General features: G+C 40.7%; 1 protein-coding gene and 1 non-coding gene across 6 annotated transcripts in view; both read right to left on the bottom strand.

Moving 5' to 3' along the window:
- The window catches only part of ITSN1 (intersectin 1), a 221,217-nt gene that overhangs the window by 139,538 nt on the left and 59,942 nt on the right, over positions 1-21,737 (bottom strand). For all 5 annotated transcript variants that reach the window (XR_009351206.1, XM_059164652.1, XM_059164654.1 and 2 more), the window contains exons 2-4: positions 10,714-10,773; positions 7,842-7,934; positions 6,316-6,379 (exon numbers count right to left, since the gene is read on the bottom strand). Coding sequence is in view for 4 of the 5 variants with exons in the window: in XM_059164652.1 (XP_059020635.1) it covers positions 6,316-6,379; positions 7,842-7,934; positions 10,714-10,741 (185 nt within the window). In the remaining variant the exon portion in view is untranslated. The remainder of the gene's footprint in view (positions 1-6,315; positions 6,380-7,841; positions 7,935-10,713; positions 10,774-21,737) is intronic.
- On the bottom strand, positions 14,170-14,309 carry LOC131826117 (U4 spliceosomal RNA). Its single transcript, XR_009351417.1, has one exon. It is a non-coding gene; the product is annotated as a U4 spliceosomal RNA (small nuclear RNA).

Genomic DNA, 21,737 nt, shown 5'->3' with positions numbered 1-21,737 from the left:
AGAGAATGCCTTAACTCTGCACCAAACTGGCACTCATGGCATAAACTCAAGTTGGTCATAATTTTAAATATATTGTGGAATTCTATTTGCTATCATTTTGTTTTGATTTTTGCATCTATATTCATAATTGAGATGGTCTCTGGCTGCCTTATTTTTGTAACTATCTTTCAGGTTTTATAAAAGAAGTTAAATAAGTAAAATGAGAGGATCAACCTTCCTTCTTTTGTTGAGTTTTTCTAAAAAGATACTCAGCGATATTAGATGGGTCTCAGGGAAAAGAAAAACTTGCCAACGATCAACATCAACATGCATGCTTAAAAAAAAAAAAAATCAAGCAGAGAGATTCTCACTCCCTGTCCCCAACACCGCAGGCCCCCAAACACATTTTTCTAAAAAGAAACAAATATCCCCTGTGGGATAACGACTAGTTGGAGAAGAGACCTGTACCCTAAGAGTTGAATTAGAAGAATGTCGTGTTTCTATTTTTTTTTTTTTTTAAAGATTTTATTTATTAATTTGACAGAGAGAAATCACAAGTAGATGGAGAGGCAGCCAGAGAGAGAGAGAGGGAAGCAGGCTCTCTGCTGAGCAGAGAGCCCGATGCGGGACTCGATCCCAGGACTCTGAGATCATGACCTGAGCCGAAGGCAGCGGCTTAACCCACTGAGCCACCCAGGCGCCCGAATGTCGTGTTTCTAAAAGCCTTCCACTGAATACCTCAGTGGGAGAGGAGAGGAGACATGTAATTCTCAAGGTCCTGGTGCTTGACTTTAAGCCACCCACCAAAATCCCACATTTTTTTTTGAGAATCTTGCGTGATTTTTTCTTAAAACCTTTTTCTCCTCAACTAACAGAATGTAAGTGTTGGGATTCACTGGTAGTGATAACTCAAAGGGCTTTATGCAAACACAGTAGTTATTTCTACAAAGCTCAGCTTTTTCCCCAACCCCTCTTCCCCAGCGAAAAAGCTGGAACTCTGGAAGACCTGAAATTCTATTTCTGGAGGTTCCTCTGCCCCAAAAAAACACCTCTGTTCTGCCTTCCACTTTCCTCTCCCATCTACAGTACACTCATTTCTAATAATCCCCCTGAAAGATAAACTAAAAGCCTAGGAATCTGAAAATTAAATTTAAAAAACCTCCAAAGTGAAAAAATACATATGCAAAAAACAAGCTTAGGTCAAACAATAGCTGTTTATGACTCTTAAAAATGAACTAATCTTGGGGCGCCTGGGTGGCTCAGTGGTTAAGCCTCTGCCTTCGGCTCAGGTCATGATCTCAGTGTCCTGGGATCAAGACCCGCATCGGGCTCTCTGCTCAGTGGGGAGCCTGCTTCCCCCCTTCTCTCTGCCTGCCTCTCTGCCTACTTGTGATCTCGGTCTGTCAAATAAATAAATAAAATCTTTAAAAAAAAATGAATTAATCTGAAATACGCAGCACACATACGTAGCAACAGGCAGGGCTGAGATGAGAAGGGGACCACAGGTATGCTGATATCTTAAGGGAAAAACAAACCACGTATCCCTCTATGCACTGGAGGTAGGAAAAAGTGCTCCAACTCTAAATGAAGGGAAATCTGGCAACATCTACAGAACTACCCACGCCTTTACTCTTGGACCTAGCAAATGCACTCATAGGAATTTACTCTGAAGATACACCAGCAATATAAAAATATTTATGCTTTAGTTCATTCACTGGTATATTATTAGAAATAACTGTAACACACACACACAAAGAGACTGGTTGGATATACTAAAGGTGTTATCTTCTACAATGAGTACTATGTAACTGTAGGAAAAAAAAACCAAAAACAGAGAAAGGCATCTCTAGGGAATGATACCAGTGATTTCCAGAATGTGTTAAGTAAGAAAAGTGAGGAACAAAAGAACATTTAAAGGCGGTAACCTTAAAAATAAGAAGGAAGAGGAAATAATTAAAATATTATTACGGTATTATGAAGTTGCTGTTTTTTCCAGAAGGATGATAAGAAACTAATTCAGGGCACAGGGACAAAGTGCTGGCACGGGAAGGGACACCTCTCTCCGTGCTCCCATTTTGGTACAGTGTTGGCTTTTGGAACCTTGTTAATGTGTGCCGTACTCAGAAATAGAATTTAGTCCACAATTCACAAAAAAGGAGATCCCTAAAGCAAATAAAAAAGGGAAGCTTGTGGTAGGAGCAGGTGGGCAGAGGGAACTACTCTGCATGAGTGGTCAGGAAGTACTTCTCTGAAACCAGAAGGGTAATCAGCCAGCAAGGGGCATTACAGATTACTGGAGGAGGAAGTACCAAGTGCGATGCCCCAGAGGCAAGGAGGAACCTGGTGCATTTCAACAGAGAGAAGGTCAGTGAAACTGGGATACAGAAATGGAGGAAGAGAGAGGTACAAAATAAGAGAAGAGGAAAATAGACGAGGGTCAGCTCGGGTTGGAACTTGGAGCCTAGATAGAACTGTCAGGTTTTCTTCTCAACGGGGAGCTTATAATGGATTTACTTTTTCCAAAGAGAGTGTGGGCACTGTACGAAGAAGGAAATCTAAAGGGGGAAGTATGAGAAAGACTCCAGTAGACAGTAGCAATGGAGACAGAAAGAAATGGCCAGAATGGGGACAAAGTATGTAAATGGAACCAGATGTGTTGATGGGCTGAAGGCGTACGGTGAGGAAAAGAGAGGCACCAAGCGTGGCTCCCAGCAGCTGGACAGATGCCTGATGCCATGCGCTGAGGATGGAGGGGATGAGGGATGGCGGCGAGGGAACAGGAGTCCAGGATGCCTTTTGGGGGAGGGGGATGAATTTGGCAAACTGATCTCCTTGAGGGCTGAAGGTTCTTCTGCCATATGCACAGAAGTGTCCGAAGAAACTAGATGTTGTACAGGTGGTGGCCCTCACCCACGCCCCATCCTTAAACAGATCACCGAGCTATTCTCGTCTTTGCCTTTATGTCTCTGGATCCTGCCTTCTGTCTCAGGGCCCGTGCCCCCGTGGGCCTCCCTTCCCCTCATTTCTCTCCTTAGCAGCCTCTAATCTCCATCTCTGTGGCCCCCACTGCCTCTGATGCCAAAGCCTTCTTCATTCAGCCTCTTTTTATTTCCTGGACCCACAAGGCTCCTTCCTGTCCACCCCCCTCCGCTTTCTCTCTTCCTTCTGCACATTAGGCCAAGGTTGAACAACGTTAAGTATCCAAAGTTGCCAAAAGGATACAGGATATTTGCCAGTTTCCTTTCAGTTCCTTATTAGTAAGACAATTTCTAGGAAGTTATACCATCTTTGGCCACCGTTATGCTTTGGCATTATACCCACTGACTTGACTCCATCCTCTGGAAATTCAGGTCTTCCTGTGTTACTAACTAGAAAGCAGACTGGAAAGATAAGCAGCCCCAAAGAATCAGTAGGTTACAGTTTAAAAGTTCTCAAACTGGGGGAGCCTGGGTGGTGTAGCCACCCAGGTTAAGCTTCCAACATTTGATCTCTTCTTGGGTCTTGATCTCAGGGTCATGACTTCAAGCCCTGCATAGGAGCCCACTTAAAAAAAAGGAGAGACAGATCAATGTCCCAAACTAGCTACATGGAATACAGCATCTACCTGGAACAAAACTATCCAGGGTGTGTAACACATGTATCACTCATGGATACACACCGAGGAAAATAATGCCCAGATAGAGATGATTACAATCCCTAACTCTCAATCCGGTACTTTCTTCTTCCCCACATGACTGACAAAGAGACTGCCCAAACCTTCAGACTCCAACCCAACCCTCCTTCTACCAAAAGGGTCACTGGCCTTCCCTGGGACCGCACCAGAAAAACTGTAACAGAACACAAGATGAGCACAGAGACAGGGAGTGAACACTATTTCACTGGATCAGCTGTTATTATTTATACATTTAAAAGCCTAACTCTGGGGGTGCCTGCGAGGTTCAGTGGGTTAAAGCCTCTGCCCTTGGCTCAGGTCGTGATCTCAGGGTCCTGGGATCAAGCCCTGCACCGGGCTCTCTGCTCGGCAGGGAGCCTGCTTCCTCCTCTCTCTGAGTGCTTCTCTGCCTACTTGTGATCTCTGTCAAATAAATGAATAAAATCTAAAAAAAAAAAAAAAAATTTTTTTAGAGGGAAAAAAAGTGAAATGTACTAGATGACACTTTATTTTTCCATTACACTTATTATCATGTGACACTTTTTATACTGCTCTTAACTATACCCTTTCACCAGACTGTAATTGCTAGGAAAGCATGGATTTTGTCTGTTCTGTTCACTGCTGCATCCCAAGCAGCTTCAACAGTCACTGCCCCACAGAAGATATTCAATAAGTATTTTTCCACTGCTGAATGAATAAATGTTAAGTGAGATTTTCCAGAAGCAGATATGCATCATAAAACTGCTTCTCGAATGAATATTCATAAATTGGGAATATGACATAAAAGCAGAATTCAAGGGAAGATGTAATGCCTGCGAAAGGAAGGTGCTAGTGAGTGACCTTGACTGCTGGTGCAAAATACAATCATATACCAGAACGCAAAGCAAAAGAAAGCTTCTTAAAGGGAAAACAGATGTCACGTGTCCCTCGAATTTAACTCAGGCACTTAACTGCCAGGTCAGTGCCCCTGTTCTCGCTCCCCTGCCCCCCACCATCCCACCTCTTTATTTTAAAAGCAATTCCAAAAACCTGGGTTATGTGCCATTCCCAGCTCAAAGTGGATCAGAAGAGTGAGCGAGAAAGGCATCACGGAAGCAGCTAACTGGAAGAGACGGTCTGGCAGCCAATATGCTGACAACCGGGAAACGGAACATAAAGCAGACACCCAAAAAAGCACAGGAGTCTGGTATCATCTAGTTTCAATTCAAATTTATCTGTATACAAATATATCTATATTTCCCATGAGAGTTTTGCTATTCAGAACACAGTGAATGATTTTCATACTGATGACACTGGTAATCAAGCTTGGACCACATTCTGCAGACTCTGCTTTGAAGGCCACAAGGGATTAGTCAATCTTTATTAATTTCCATTATACTATTAAAAAAGGTCGATCATGGGGCGCCCGGGTGACTCAGTGGGTTAAGCCTCTGCCTTTGGCTCAGGTCATGATCTCAGGGTCCTGTGATGGAGCCCCGCATCGGGCTCTCTGCTCAGTGGGGAGCCTGCTTCCCCCTCTCTCTGCCTGCCTCTCTGCCTACCTGTGATCTCTCTGTCAAATGAATAAATAAAATCTTAAAAAAATAAAAATAAAAGGTTGATCATTTCAGGGGACAGGCAATTATAATTTAATTATATATAATTATATATATAATTATAATTTAATTATATAATAATTATATATAATTATAATATAATTATATAAATAAATATAATAAATTGGACGATTTAGTTATGGGGACTCCCCAGTCCCTGATGATGACAGTGGTACCATTTTGTTTTGTTTTGAGGGTCTATTACATACTGGGCCCCACACTACATCCCTTATCTACAGTTTTTTATACAGTCCTTTATATACTGATTTTTTCAACAATCTTTGGGAAAATATATCTGCCCATTTTCTAGATTAAAAAACAGAGGTCAGAGAGGATGAATACATGCTCAAATGACGAAGACCAAATGTCGTGCAGCTGGGATCAAACAAAGGTGAGTGACTACAAATCCTGTCGTCTTTCTACTACACAGCCAGCCAGCCCCACAACACCAATAAAGCCTGGAAATGAACTATGTGAGGACTGCACGGTGCGAGGAAACCGGGACGTCTCACAACAGACCTCAGCATGGCATGACCAAAGTCATAACCCTAAAATCCAAAATATCTGCCTCTCTTTTTTATTGTCCCTTTTTGTCCTATACGTTCAAAGGACTGAATGCTAATTGGTGATAGTTAATCAAGGAATTCAAAAGTATTTATTATGCACTGACCTTGTACAACACTGTCATAAATACAAGGTAAGGCTGTTTCACTACTGGCCCTCAAATATTTTCCTCACCTTGTGGTCATGAAAGATGGAGAACCATTGCACTATAGAGCAAGAAATGTGGGACATTCAGATGAGTATGGACAAGGGGGATAAAGCTAGAACAAATTCATGAGAAAATATCAAAATGTCAATTTCTCCACTGGAAATTCAGTTTTTTGACAGCGCTATCCTGCAAATGTCATCACTTTTCCTTTTATTCTTTTAATGTTCCATAGGAAAAGACTTTTCAGAAGTATTCTCTGGTAAAAAGTCGTAGAGTATGTCAGACTAGAGATTTATGTTTCCTTTGAGATCTAAAGAAGCCATATTATTGGAATATTTTATTTTACCTCCTTCTGCTTCTGTGACGTTCCAACTTACCATATCTGTGCTAAAACAGGTTGAGGTAACCCAGACTGAAAAAAAAAGTTTCTAGCTTGATCACCTGTAAATTAAATAGAAAAAGTTTCAGAAAAAAACAGCTGACAGATATCTTCTTACAAGAAAATTGCAAGAATAGGAGGCTAATAGTTCTGCAAATATTGACTTAAATATATGCTAAAAGCCACATGGTCAATCTATAAGCAAAAGCAGAATGAATCCATCAGATTGACGAGCTCACTACTTAAAACTTTAAAAATTCATCTCAAAAAAAGGGCCTAATAAGTGTAGGCATAGACTGTCCACTTTAATCGGCGATTAAGTAAGATGGGACAGCTACACATACAACAAAGCCCATCTACAGGAATCCTCAAGAAACCGATGATCCACTCTTCTCCTTTTCAAAGTTCCCTGTGACTCCTATTATCTACACGTCAAACGGTTGGTGCTTCTGGAATACATTTATGGGGAAAAGTAAAAATGACTACAAGAGTCATATCAACAATTAAGAATTAATAGTTTAGGGCGCCTGGGTGGCGCAGTTGGTTGGACAACTGCCTTCGGCTCAGGTCATGATTCTGGAGTCCCGGGATCGAGTCCCGCATCGGGCTCCCAGCTCCAGGGGGAGTCTGCTTCTCCCTCTGACCTTCTCCTCGCTCATGTTCTCTCTCACTGTCTCTCTCTCAAATAAATACATAAAATCTTAAAAAAAAAAAAAAAAAAAAAAAAAAAAAAAAAAAAAAAAGAATTAATAGTTTAAAGAGAACTGTGCACACACACACACACACACAAACACAAAGTCCCCAGGAAATCTAGATCCCATGTTTCCTAAAGCTATCTCCGAAAGAATAACCAAACAGAAAAGATAAGAGGAAACGCAGGGGCACCTGGGGGGCTCAGTCAGTTCAGCAACTGACTCTTGGTTTCAGCTGGGGTCATGATCTCGGGGTCATGATCTCAGGGTCCTGGATCAGCCCCCATGTCAGCCTCCGTGCTCAGCACAGAGTCTGCTTTTCCCACTCCCTCCTCTTCCACCCTCACTCCCTCCGTCATGAGCACATGAATAAAGAAATAAGTAAATATTTAGGGGAAAAAAAAAGAAAGAAAGAAAGAAAGAAAGCGAGCAAAATACAAAAGGAACTTTAGGGATACAGCACTAAGAGAATTCTGTTATTGTTGTTGTTTTTAAATATTCAGAATCTGTTCATTTATTTACATTTCCCATACCAGTTCAAGGCCAAAATTAAACAAGCATTTTACATTGCTTTACTATTTAAGAGAATATGGTTCACTGACCTTTACCAATTCCCATCAGTGATATGCTCAAAACATGTGGCTTGACATCCACAAAGGGGTGCAAACAGGTTTGAATGCAGTAGAGAAAAAGCAACTGAAAAAATACAAGCCCAAGACAAAGGCAGATGTCCTCTGTGTCATATGTGCCCACCTTAGCTTTGCATGACAGATTTTCCACAGATAGAAGCACTAATGATAAATAAAAATGTAAAAATATGGATTCCAATTACCAGTAATAAATCCAGATATTGGCTTTAAACTATGGAACTGTTGATCATGCTTCGCTCTTTCCTCTACAGTAATGGCCCAAATATCCAGGCTGCCTGGAATCCAAAGAAAAGACAAATTAGTCAATGCAAAAAGAATACCAAAGTGCTCACATGCACTATTTCCCTCATACTTCCAGATTCTTTCCCATTATGTTATCAATAATCTCGTTAATTGGGGCACCTGGGTGGCTCAGTGGGTTAAAGCCTGTGCTTTTGGCTCAGGTCATGATCCCAGGGTCCTAGGATCGAGCCTCACATTGGGCTCTCTGCTCAGCAGGGAGCCTGCTTCCTCCTCTCTCTCTGCCTGCCTCTCTGCCTACTTGTGATCTCTGTCTGTCAAATAAATAAATAAAATCTTTAAAAATAGTAATAATAATAATCTCATTAATTAACATCTCTTTATCCTTGGAAGTTATGCATACAAGTTAGAAAATTAAAACAGGCCAAAATAAGAAAGATATTGGGACAAATTCTTTTTTTTTTTTTTTTTAAATCTTGTCCCATAATCTTATAGCTAGCAGGACTGTATAAGACACAAGTTAACAGTCATTTATTTACATAAGCTCAAGCAACAAACCAATTTAAAACTGTATTTTCAGGTGTTTTAAATGTCATGAGAACGTTACGCACAAAGCATAGTTTCATAATTCATATCGCAAATGATTCCATGAAAATCTTTTTGGAGTGACAAAAATATTGAAATACTGGATTGTAGTGATGATTACACAACTCTGTAAAAAGTTACGAAAAGTCACTGCATTGTACAGTTAAAATGGGTGAATTTCATGCTATGTAAACTATACCTCAATAAAGACGCGTTTGAAAACAGGTATCCTGGAAAAACACAAAGGCAAACTGAAGAGAACGGGATTTGGGTTCTCCTTCAGTTTCAGCTCTAAGACTGACCAGATGCCCCTTCACTTCTGAGATCCTCCTCGCTTTTGTCCTAGGTCTCCTCAGTGTCTTAAAAATAATTGTAGCTTTATACATAGATGGAAGACCGTCCAAAGTTCAGATGCTCCCAAAAGGTGAGAACAGGCAATACAGATGTTCATACAAAATACCAATGTGACTGGCACAAAAGCAAAATGTCTTAACGTCACCCCTCCCCTCTCTATGTTGTCTGGTCAGACAGTGACAGGAAAGGTAGGATCCAGTCAGTTGCTGGAAACATAATTACTGGCCACTTCCTATGTGCCAGGCACTGTGTCAGGCATCAGAGACACTGTAGTGACTGAAACAGACATGATCCCTTCACTCAGAGGCCTGTAATCCTGCAACTCCTCCTGCCTTGTTGAAATCGTCCCTAGAACGATGAACTGAAGCAAAAGCAAAAACACAACAAAACACAAACCTGCCCCGTAACTAAGAACAGGGACAAAAAAAGAGTTTAGAGGGTTCTGTACTGGAAATCCGCAGGGACCTCAACGGATGTGATCAGAGGGGTGGTGATTCGTGCCTCACTCTCCTTATGACTAGTCAGACAGTTGCCAAAAGGAAGCCATAATAACGGCAACCTCTCTTTAAACAAAACAAAACAAAATAAAAACCGAGCCAGTAAGCAAAATATTTAACACTTTCATCATAATATTGGGAATATAACCTAAAAAAAAAAAAAAAAAAAACACCAAAACTCTACTTTATGCAGATTAATATGTTTTAAGCAAATAAAGTAAAACAAACAAAAATGTCCTGCTTCCTATTCAAGTTTTGGGAAAAGTACAGAATAAATGATCCAGTTACTTCGACGAATACAATTGTGAAGAGAGAACAGTGAAAGGCAGAAGGGGCACGTGAACTGAGAGCGATGTCTGGACCCTGATAGGAACCAACAAACCATAACAAAAAAAGGTCTGAAGACTGTCAGGGATAACACTGCCTTGATAGATGAGGATATTAACGAATTATCAAGAATTTTATAGGTATGACAATGGTATTATAATTATGTCTTTGAAAGCGTTCACATCATTGAGAAACACACGCTAAAATATTTGTGGATGATATGAGATGATGCCCAGGAGTTGCTTCCAAGGAATCCAGAAGAAACAATATTAAAAATAGGGTTCAGAGGGGTACCTGGCTGGCTCAGTGGGTTAAGCATCTGCCTTGGGCTCAGGTGGTGACCCTGGGGTGCCGGGATAGAGTCCTGAGTCCTGCTCAGTGGGGAGTCTGCTTCTCTCTGCCCCTCCCTCCTGCTCTGCTTTCTCTCGTTATCGCTCTCTCAAATAAATAAATAAATTTTTTAAAAATATTTTATTTATTTGACAGACAGAGATCACAAGTAGGCAGAGAAGCAAGCAGAGAGAGAGGAAGGGAAGCAGGTACCCCACCGAGCAGAGAGTCCAACGTGGGGCTGGATCCCATGACCCTGAGATCATGATCTGAGCCAAAGGCAGAGGTTTTAACCCACTGAGCCACCCAGGCGCCCCTAAATAAATAAAATCTTAAAAAAAAAAAATAGGGTCTCAGGGCACCTGGCTGGCTCAGCAGATAGAGCATGTGACTCTTGATCTCAGGGTCACTGGGCATGGTGCCTCTTTAAAAAAAAAAAAAAAAAATAGGGAAGAAAAAAGAAAAAGGTCTCGAATACATTAAAAGAGAAAAATGTGGGGCGCCTGGGTGGCTCAGTGGGTTGAGCCGCTGCCTTCGGCTCAGGTCATGATCTCAGAGTCCTGGGATCGAGTCCCACATCGGGCTCTCTGCTCAGCAGGGTGCCTGCTTCCTCCTCTCTCTCTGCCTGCCTCTCTGCCTACTTGTGATCTCTCTCTGTCAAATAAATAAATAAAATCTTTAAAAAAAAAAAAAAAAAAGAGAAAAATGTTTGAAAACTTACCTCCAAAAGGTGTTGGAAACTGAGCCATGGTTCTGTCACTTTTACCTTGCTAATCGACGCCTGTAATTGAAATACAACATTTAAGTTTCTGAAAACCTCATTTCTTATATACTTATAAACACACTAACACGCTGGCTTTAATGATCGGAACTGGCAGTAGTGCCAGCGCTGGGGGACAGCACTGCACATCAGTGTCACAACCAAGGGGTTCATTCATTCACTCTCCGCAGCTTCTTAGCGCCAGGTCCAAGGAGGGGCCCTGGGGAACGTGGATGTGAGACTCTCCTGAAACTAGGATTTCAGTCGGGGGAGTGACACCAGCAGCTCAGGACAGCCTGTTTCATCACTACCAGTGGGTTGTTACTCTTTAAATACATGCTTTCTCCCCATCTACACAACTCGCCCATCTGCTTGGTGGCCTCAACACTGGCTTCTTTAAATGAGCACGTAGTACACGCTGCACACTCATAGGAGCTTTATAGCTCTTTATCCCTTCATTGTCACAGCCCTATGACACAGGTGAGACGCACGGGTTACTTCCATGCCCTTATTACAGAGTAAGAAAATGAGAATCAGAGAGATGAAGTGATTCGAGCAATACCACACATTTGGCGACAGAGCTGGATTTGAACAGGGCCAGCAGACCCCAGAGCCTGCATTCTACCCCTGAGAAACACGGCCAATTTTGCGAAAGCCTGTAAACAATGTCTACTGCACTAACGCCCGTCCAGAATACCAGACACAAGCCCAAGGCTCCAAAATCCCCACCAGGCATTCTTTGTTCAAGAAGAGCCAATGTGAAACCTAACCCAGCATCTTCCCCAACAAAAATAATCCACAATAAGCACCATCCTTACACTTAACAACACGGCAGATGCCTACAGTTAAAAATGAGTACTAAATATTCATACACAAAACAATTTAAACACATTTAGATTTTTAAAATGACAGTCCCCTGCCCTAATACTCTTCAATTTTACATTCCAACCTGTCCATGGATTTTTTTCCCCCAACTGTTGTATTTTTAAACTTCCAAGAGCTCTTCCTTGTTCTCAACTCTTCTGTCCTACTACTCTATCCTTTCTTTTAATAACACATCTTTTACTCTCCTGAGCTTTTTATTAACCTGGGAAGGGGCGGGAAGGGAGTATGTTGCTCTTTCGTTGTCTTGGTTCTTACAGTTGTCTCCTTTTTTGTTTGTTGGCTGATTGTTTGTTTTGGGTCTCTCTCACTTTTGAGGCTTTCCTCCTCTCTCTGGTGATCCCTGGCTGCTCCTTCATATTTAAGAGTAAGGCACTAAAAAAGCAGGCCTGGGTGCCAGGTGTGTTGACAGATGGGCTTCTGCACGCGATGGTCAGACGTGCCCAGTCACATTTCACTGGGCCACCTCCAAACATCAGTATACACAGGTCTCTTCACTGGAGCCATTCAGTTTGCCCGACAGAAGGGTACAGGGAGAGTGCTGGCTTTGGGGGGGAGGGGAGGAGTTGAGGGGGGGCAGAAAAGGAAGGAAGACATGAAGTGGCCTACACTTCCATTTGTACGCTAGCACATACACCCTTTATCTTCAGTCACAAGCTTAACCCTTCTGGTAAGCAGCCTCTGTGGGTTTACGTAAAACGGGACTAAAGAAGTCACCTCTCTGCTGGGGATGCAGGTGAAGACATTCCCAAAGATCTGGATACAGATTTTTTTTTTTTAAGATTTTATTTGTTTGGGACGCCTGGGTGGCTCAGTTGGTTAAGCAGCTGCCTTCGGCTCAGGTCATGATCCCAGCATCCTGGGATCGAGTCCCACATCGGGCTCCTTGCTGAGCAGGGAGCCTGCTTCTCTCCCTCTGCCTCTGCCTGCCATTCTGTCTGCCTGTGCTCGCTCTCTCCCCCTCTCTCTCTCTGATAAATAAATAAAATCTTAAAAAAAAAAAAAAAAGATTTTATTTGTTTATTTGACAGTGAGAGATCACAAGTAGGCAGAAAGGCAGGAAGAGAGAGAGGGGGAAGCAGGCTCCCTGCTGAGCAGAGAGCCCAATGCAGGGCTCAATCCCGGGAACCTGAGACGGTGACCTGAGCCAAAGGCAGAGGCTTAACCCACTGAGCCACCCAGGTGCCCCTGGATACAGATTTTTAAAGAACTTCCATTTCAGCTGCAGAACCGACCTCGGTCTTTGGCAGCCACCAAACACTCTGGAGCCTGTCAAGACATTCCTGGGGCCAGCTGACTTGGCCTCCACGTTCATCAGGCCTCTGTAGGCACTACATTGCACTTTTCTCCAAACTCAGTTACCATTCTATTCACTCTTTAGTTCAGAAAATTCTTTTTTTTTTTTTTTTTTTTAAGATTTTATTTATTTATTTGACAGAGAGATTACAGGTAGGCAAAGAGGCAGGCAGAGAGGGGTCAGTAGGCTCCCTGCTGAATAGAGTCCAAGGCGGGGCTCCATCCCAGGACCCTGAGATCATGACCTGAGCCAAAATCAAGAGTCACACATGCTCATCTGACTGCACCACCGAAGTGCCCCAATAATTTTCCAGAAAATTTTAATGTGTTTCATCTCACTTAATCTTCATAATGCTCTTTAAACGGACAGATCACACCTGTTTTTTGCTGAATTTACAAAAGCAGTAAGCTCTCATTTTTTAAAACCACAGTAAGGCAAGGGGTACCTGGCTCAGGGGGTTAAGCCGCTGTCTTCAGCTCAGGTCATTATCCCAGGGTCCTGGGATCAAGCCCTGCATGGGGCTCTCCGCTCAGCAGGGAGTCTGCTTCCCTCTCTCTCTCTCTCTCTCTCTCTGCCTGCCTCTCTGCCTACTTGTGATCTCTCTCTGTCAAATAAATAAATAAAATCTTTAAAAAAAAAAAAAAACATAGTAAGGCAAATAAAACATAAGAAAACATTCTGTTCTGTTCTACTTTCCTTCTATACTATTTACTGCTAAATAAAGAAAAGATTGATTTATCGATCTTCTTGGTACCCAGCCACTTTACTACGTTTTCTTATTGGGTCTAAGTCTCTCAGATGAGTCGTTCTGGTTTTCTAGATCTACATTCTCTGGGAATGAAGAATTTAAGCTTACATTATGTGCCCAAACCAATAAAGCTAAGCTATTTAATAGCTGGGACTGCGGGAACTTTTATATTTTCCCTGTCATGCTGATGGTTTTGGCATTTCATAACCAATGAAATACGTTCTGAATAGTTATGTTTGCTGTTGTGTTTTGGTAAATACCTTTTAAGACATTTAGGCAGTTTCCTATTATTTTTATTTGACTTGAAATTTTCATTAGAAATGGCTGCTAAATTTGTTCAGAGGCTTTGAGTATTTAGTAAGATGATCATGTATTTCATTTTTAAGTTGCAGACTATAGTGACATAGTTCCTAATACAAATTATCCTAGAATGTATGTAATAAACCCAGCTCAGATACGCCTGTTATTCTTTTACTACATAACCACATCCAATTTGCTCATATTTTCTTCAGAATTTTTGCTTAGGGAAGTGTTCTGCATAATTCTACACAACAGAGAATTGAGAGAAAAGAGCAATAATCATGCCTCAGATAAACCTCATTGGCTACAATACTGCCACTGCGCAAAGCTTAGAATCGAGAGAAAATAGATGTATTTCTATCTTACTATGAATTTCCCCAAGGATCTTTTAAAAAGGTATAATACATTTAACAGATCAAGAAATACATGTAAATGTAAAGATTTAACAGTTAAAAGGCCCCAAGAAAAAATAATTTTAAGGGTGTGTTTGAACTAACCTTCAAGGAACAAATAATTCCTTTTATTAAAACCATTCCGGGCGCCTGGGTGGCTCAGTGGGTTAAGCCACTGCCTTCGGCTCAGGTTATGATCTCAGGGTCCTGGGATCGAGTCCCGCATCGGGCTCTCTGCTCAGCAGGGAGCCTGCTTCCTCCTCTCTCTCTCTGCCTGCCTCTCTGCCTACTTGTGATCTCTCTCTGTCAAATAAATAAATAAAATCTTTAAAAAAAAAAAAAAATTCCACAGAGAAAGATCAAATATTCCTCAATTCGGGTTAAGAAATTAGCATCATCAATACTAAACCGTAACTAGGAAAGCATAAACTATGGTCACTTTTCTGTAGATACAGTAATTATATACCTCACTTTAAATGTTTTACAGCTATTCTGAGAGTCACACAGTCTGGCAAAGCAGAACAACTCCTATGGTCCAAAGCACACTAATCATCAGCAGCTCCTTGCAAAGCATTTAAGAGTATTTGCTGTTCACCGTCCTTCCTAGAATTCAGGAAATAATTCCCCACCCTCTGTGAACCTCTTCCGCAAAAGCGTTCACCTGTTACGAGCAACGTTAGACAAAATTTGTCTTCTGACCCTTCTAACCTCCCTCTCTGCTTCCCCTTCATCTGACATCCATGAGTGACCAGGGGATGCACTGTAACCCAGCGTACGCCCCACACTTGTCAACTAACGCCCTTCTCTCTCTTTCCTCCCCTGTTCCTTAAAATTGTCACTGGTCTCAGCTGGATATTGGTAAGGAATGGACCTCATAGAAACTAAGCCACGGAGGTATGAAGATGAGGTACCTTCCAGACTTATTAACACAAAAGCCTAAATGCTGTTTGAAGGATAAGAATATTGGAATAGTCCCCCACACACTTCTTTTCACCACAGGGGCTTCAAATACCATCCACAAATAGGTTCTGTTCAGTTCCTAGGGAACCCCAGACAAAAGCAGTAACACACAGAAGCAGCAAATGGGCCAAACCTTGCAATCCCTCCTTCTTTTCAGTTCTACGCTGCACAGACAAATCATAGTGATAACATATTGGTTCAAGGTATTTTGTTCCTACTTTGAATATACTGGTTATACGTTATTACTATAATTTGAAAAAATAAAAAAATTTGTAAAACAAAAAAAAGAAAGAAAATATCACATATGCAAGATTTCTAAATGTAAAAAAAAGCCTGAGTTCTAGTTTGGGTAAAATAGTTTATGGCCACTACAGGCCCTCTGTCCCACTCAAAAGTAAAAACCGGGCAAAAACTTTAAAAAGCGATTTTCTGAGGACAGTAAGAAAAGAAAAGTAGACAGATTTCAGAAGAGAGTCAAAAGCTCCCCCCATTTTTGTTCACTTTTCAGTAGCAGCTCTGGCCCAAGGGTGGGCCCAGATGTGGAGTGAGGCAGAAGAGCAAAGAGTAAAACTCGAAATCCAGTGTTGGGGAGCCTGGGTGGCTCAGTCGTTAAGTGTCTGCCCTCAGTCCAGGTCATCATCCCAGGGTCCAATACTGAGCCCTGCGAGCCCCCATCGGGCTCCCTGCTCAGCAGGAAGCCTGCTTCTCCCTCTCCCACTCCCCCTGCTTGTATTCCCTCTCTCACGGTCTCTGTCTCTGTCAAATAAATAAATAACATCTTAAAAACAAAAACAAAATCAAACCCAGTCTTTCTGGGCAAAGGGACTAATGAAAATGGCCTCTATGGGCAGGAGAGTGTAAGGATCACGTAATTCTATAAATGAACTCCCACAAGACTCAGGCTCACACCTGAGCTGCAGGACAAAACAAAAGCAACACAGCAAAGGTCTTGAAAACTGATCTCACAATGGAACCTCTGTGTGCAGACAGCACACAGAACTTGTAGTTTGAACCTAATCAGGATGAAGACCTGCTAAAACAAACACCAGCATTGTGCAGGGGATTAACGCAGCACACAGAACCAGACGTGAAATTCCCAGTATCCAGGATGTAATCCAAAATTACGTGACATACAAAGAACTAGGAAAACCTCACCAATTCTCAAAGAAAGGAACACCTGTCATCAACAGGTCCCAAATCCTAGATGATACAAACACTGAAATTACCATAAAGACTTTTTAGAGCAGTTATCATCCATATGTTCCAGGAGGTCAAGGTAAACACAAATGAAAGGACTGAAAATACACAAGATCTCAGCGGAGAAGAAAACACTAGTTTAAAAAGAATCAAATGGGAATTTAAGAGAGAAACTTAGACCATCAAGCATGAAGGAAGAAGAACAGAAATGGTAAATATCTGTGTAAATATAAAATATAAAATTATATTTTTCCTATAATTCTCCTTAAGATATGTAGACTGTTGAAAGCAAATATTGTTAACACTGTCCAGTGGGGCTTTCAATATACACAAATATAATACCTATGACAACCTTTAATATAAAGGTCTATGCCATAAGAGCAAAGGGACTTATAAGGTCAAGCCTTCTGCATTTTATTTGAAGTAGTATAATATAACCTGTAAGCAGACTATGAAAGTTAGGTAAATATATTTAATCCCTGGAGCAACTACTTAGAAAAATAAAAATAAAAAACGAGTATAGTGAAAAAGTGAATAGATAAATGAAAACAGAATGTTAAAAATTACTGAAATAATTTTTAAAAGGCAGGAAAAGAGAAAAATATACAGAGAGGAACAAACAAAACAAAAAAATGGCAGGTCTAATTCTAACATACCAATAATGACATTAAATTTTAATGGTCTAAATACTGAGGAAGATAATAGCTGAGGGGAAAAAAAAAAGCAATGAAACCAAAATCTGGTTCCTTGGGGGGAAAAAAATTGATAAGGCCTGGGCACCTGGGTGGTTAAGTCAGCTAAGTGTCTGCCTTCAGCTCAGGTCATGATTTCAGGATCCTGATACGGAGCTACACTTTGGGCTCCCTGCTCAGTGGGGAGTCTGCTTCTCCCTCTGCCCCCCACCTGTCTGTGCTCGCACTCTCTCATTCATAAATAAATAAATAAATATTTTCAGGATTTTCTTTATTCATTTGAGAGAGAGAGAGAAAGAGAGAAGACAAGCAGGTGGAGAGGCAGAGGGAGAAAGAGCCAGACTCCCTGCTGAGCAGGGAGCCCCACATGGGGTTCAATCCCAGGATGTGGAGATCATGACCTGAGCAGAAGGCAGACGCTTAGCCATCTGAACTACCGAAGTTCCCCAAAATAAATAAAACCTTTAAAAAAAAAAAAAAAAAAAGACAAGTCCGTCCTTTCTGAGATTGATTAAAAGAGAGAGAACACAAATCTGATCAGAATTACCATTAATCCTAAACATAATAATACGGTAAGAAATACTAAAAACAACTTTATGCCAACAAATTTGACAACGTGGATGAACAAACTTCTTGAAAAATAAAACTTACCAAAATTGATTCAAGGAGAAACAGAATATCCATGTATTCCTATGCTTATTAAGGGAACTGATTTTTATTTTATTTTTATTTTTTAAAAGATTTTATTTATTTATTTGACAGACAGAGATCATACATAGGCAGAGAGGCAGACAGAGAGAGAGAGGAGGAAGCAGGCTCCCTGCCCGGCAGAGAGCCCGATGCTGGGCTCGATCCTAGAACCCTGGGATCATGACCTGAGCCAAAGGCAGAGGCTTTAACCCAAGGAGCCACCCAAGCGCCCCAAGGAACTGATTTTAACAGAACCCTTCCCAAAAAAGAAAAGGGCATTCTCAGATGGTTTCACTGGCGAATTCTACCAAACATTCAAGGAAAAAAAATAATACAAAAGCTATGCAAACTTTTTCAAACAGAGGATCAGTGCCCGACTCATGTTTTGAAGCCAGAATAATGCTAATAACCGACAGATATTACCCCCCCCCCAAAATTAGAAGACATCCTAGGGAATACAGATGCCAAAATCTTTCAGAAGATACTAAAACTTTGATCTTAATACTATACAAAAAGGATAATAAAACATGACCAAGTAGGGTTTATCCCAGAAATACAAGATTTGCTTACCATCTGATAATCAGTTAATGTAATTTACCATATCAAAATAATAAAGCAAGAAACCCCAATATGATCAATTCAATAAATGTGTGGGGGGGGTTGACAAAAACTCAAACCCAATAATGATAAAAACTCACAGATAACCAGATTAGTAGGAAACTTCCTCAGATATAGGGCATCTATGAAACCCCACAGCTACACCGTAGTTAATGGTTTCAAGCTGAATTTCTCCCTTTAGAGCAGCTGGGTAGCTTAGTCGGTTAAGGGTCTGCCTTTGGCTTAGGTCATGATCCCAGGGTCCTGGGATGGAGCCCCACCATGGACTCCCTGCTCAGCGGAGAACATGCTTCTCCCTCTCCCTGTGCTGCTCTCCCTACTTGTACACTTTCTCTCTTTGTCAAGTAAATAAATAAAATTTAAAAGAACAAAACAAAAAAACCACAATTTCTCTCCAAAAGATAGGAAAAAGGCAGGAAAATCTGCTTTTACCACTCCTATTCAACATTGTTCTGGAGGTTCTGGCCATTGAAATAAGGTAAGAAAAACAGCAAAATAATAGCTAAAAAATTGGAAAAGAACAAAATGAAACTCACCCTACTTACAGAAAACTCCAAGGAATCCACTAAATATAATAAGTAAATTTATCAAATTCTGGTTTTGCAAAGTGATGTAGCAAAATTGCAAGATAGAAGGTTAATAACATATTAAAATAAACTGAATCCTCATATACTGGAAACAACTGGACAGTGAAATTAGACAGACAATCCCATTTACAGCAGTGCCAAAAAATGTAGAAGCCCTAGGTATAAATTTAATAAAAGACATCCAGGGGTGCCTGGCTGGCTCAGTCTGTAAAGCTTGCAACTCTTGATCTCAGGGTCCTGAGTTCAAGCCCCACACTGGGCATAGAGCTTACTGAAAAAACAAAACAAACAAAAGAAAAGACATCCAAGGCCTCTACAGTGAACACTACAAAACACTGGAGGTGGGGGGGCAGAAATTAAGGAAGACCTACATAAATGGAGAGATATACTAAGTTCATGGACTGCAAAATTCAGTATCATTAAAATTGCAATTCTCTCCAAATGGAACTGTATATTCAAGGCTATTCTAATCAAAACTGCAGCAGGCTTTTTAGAAGAAACTAAATAAGCTCATATTAAATTTACATGGAAATGCAAAGGACCTAGAATAGCCAGAGCAGTTTTTAAAAAGAACAAAATTGGAGGACTTACCCTACCTGGTTTCAAGATTTACTATGAAGCAACAGTAATCAAGACCCTTGGAACCGGTGTAAAGGGAAACTACCAGATCAATGGAGCAGAAAACAGAAGTTCAGAAATAGACTTACACATGCTTAGTGAATTCATTTTTAATAAAGTAGCAAAGGCAAATCACTGGAGGGAAAAAAGGGCTTTTCTAACAAATAGAAGTGGATCAACTGGATACCCATGTGGAAAAAAAGAAAAACAAAAACAAAAACATTGATTCTAACTCCTTACTACACACAAAAATTAACTCAAAATGGGTCAAATTTTGAAATTTAAATTTGAACTAATTTAAAACCTTGTAGTTTAACATTAAAATTCTAAAAGATGAGAGAATACCTTCATGACCCTGAGCAGCTAAACAATAATTTCTTAGGACTCAAATAAGTGTGACTTATTTAACAAAAAAAAAGGGGGGGGGGTGTCATCGAAATGAAAAATTAGCTCTTCAAAAGTACCATTAAAATGAGAAAAAGGCAAACTATAAAGCAGGAAAAATATATTTGCAACATAATCATCAGACAAAGAAACTATACTCAGAGTATACAAGGAACTCTTTTTTTTTTTTTAAGATTTTATTTATTTATTTGACAGAGAGAGATCACAAGTAGACAGAGAGGCAGGCAGGCAGAGAGAGAAGGAGCAGGCTCCCTGCTGAGCAGAGAGCCCGATGCAGGACTCGATCCCAGGACCTTGAGATCAGGACCTGAGCCACAGGCAGAGGCTTATTAACCCACTGAGCCACCCAGGAGCCCCTACAAGGAACTCTTACAACTTAAAAATAATAAGACATATTTGCCTATGGTTCACCATAGCTTGCTTATCCTGAATTGCAATTCTGCTATTCCCAAATAAGCATATTTTTTTTTACAAAAAAAAAAAAAAAAAAGTCAAACAACTGAGAGAGGAAATGGTCAAAAGACATGAACAGACACTTCACAAATTAACTTACAGAAATGGCCAATAAACACATGGAAAGATGCTCAACATTATGAGCCATTAAGGAAATAAAACTGCAATGGTATTTCCACTGGGATGGCAAACACGGAAAAGACTGACCATACCAAGGGCTAGCAAGGAATCTCATGCACTGCTGACAGAAATGTAAGATGCTACAACCTGATGGAAAAATATACTTTTCTTAAAAAGTTGTACAGTGGTGTCTGGGTGACTCGGTTGGTTAAATGTCTGACTCTTGATCTCACCTGGAGACTTGGTATCAGGACCATGAATTCAAGCCCGGTGTTAGGCTCCATGCTGCGTGTGGAGCCTACTAAAGAAAGAAGCAAAAAGTTGGGATAGATCTCACTAAATCTAGCCACTACCACAAATATTTCTATATGAGCATTCATATCAGCTTTATTTTGAAGAGCCAGAACTAGAAACCTGAAAGTTAATCAACTGATGAATGAATGGGCAGTGACATATCTGTTGTACTACTTAGCAATAAAAAGGAACCAACCGGTACTACAAGCCCTAACATGCATGAATGTCCAAGTATCATGCTATGTGCAAAAAAAAAAAAAAAAAAAAAGCAGCAGCAGCCAGGGGTGTGTGTGTCTGTGGGTATAAAATATGACTCCATTTTTTGTAAAAATTCTAGAAAACATAAACTAATCTATAGTGCCAGACAACCAATCAGTACTTGTCAGGAGATGGGAGTAGAGGAAGGGACAGATTACAAAAGTACAAAGAGGCACAAGGAAACTTTGGGGAAAGGTGAGGGTTTCACAGGTATTTGCACATATCAAAACTGATCAAATAGCACACTTTAAAAATATGCAGTTTGGTGCAGTTTAATTATATCTTGATAAAGTTAAAAAAAAGTCACAAGTCACATGCACAAAAAAACCCTCGGAATAAATGTCAAGAGTTCTGCAATCCTAGCAGTTCCATACAAATTAGAGTATCTGTGCTGAACTATCATGTGAGAGAAGAACTTTTTCCCAAAAATTCCCAACAAGTATTTTAATCATTAAAACAACAACAAAAAAGCAA

This window comes from Mustela lutreola, chromosome 2 (genome assembly GCF_030435805.1).
Source record: "Mustela lutreola isolate mMusLut2 chromosome 2, mMusLut2.pri, whole genome shotgun sequence".
Lineage (NCBI taxonomy): Eukaryota > Metazoa > Chordata > Mammalia > Carnivora > Mustelidae > Mustela > Mustela lutreola.
The sequence above is the reverse complement of the archived record's forward strand: the minus strand, read 5'-3'. Positions and strand labels throughout refer to the sequence as shown.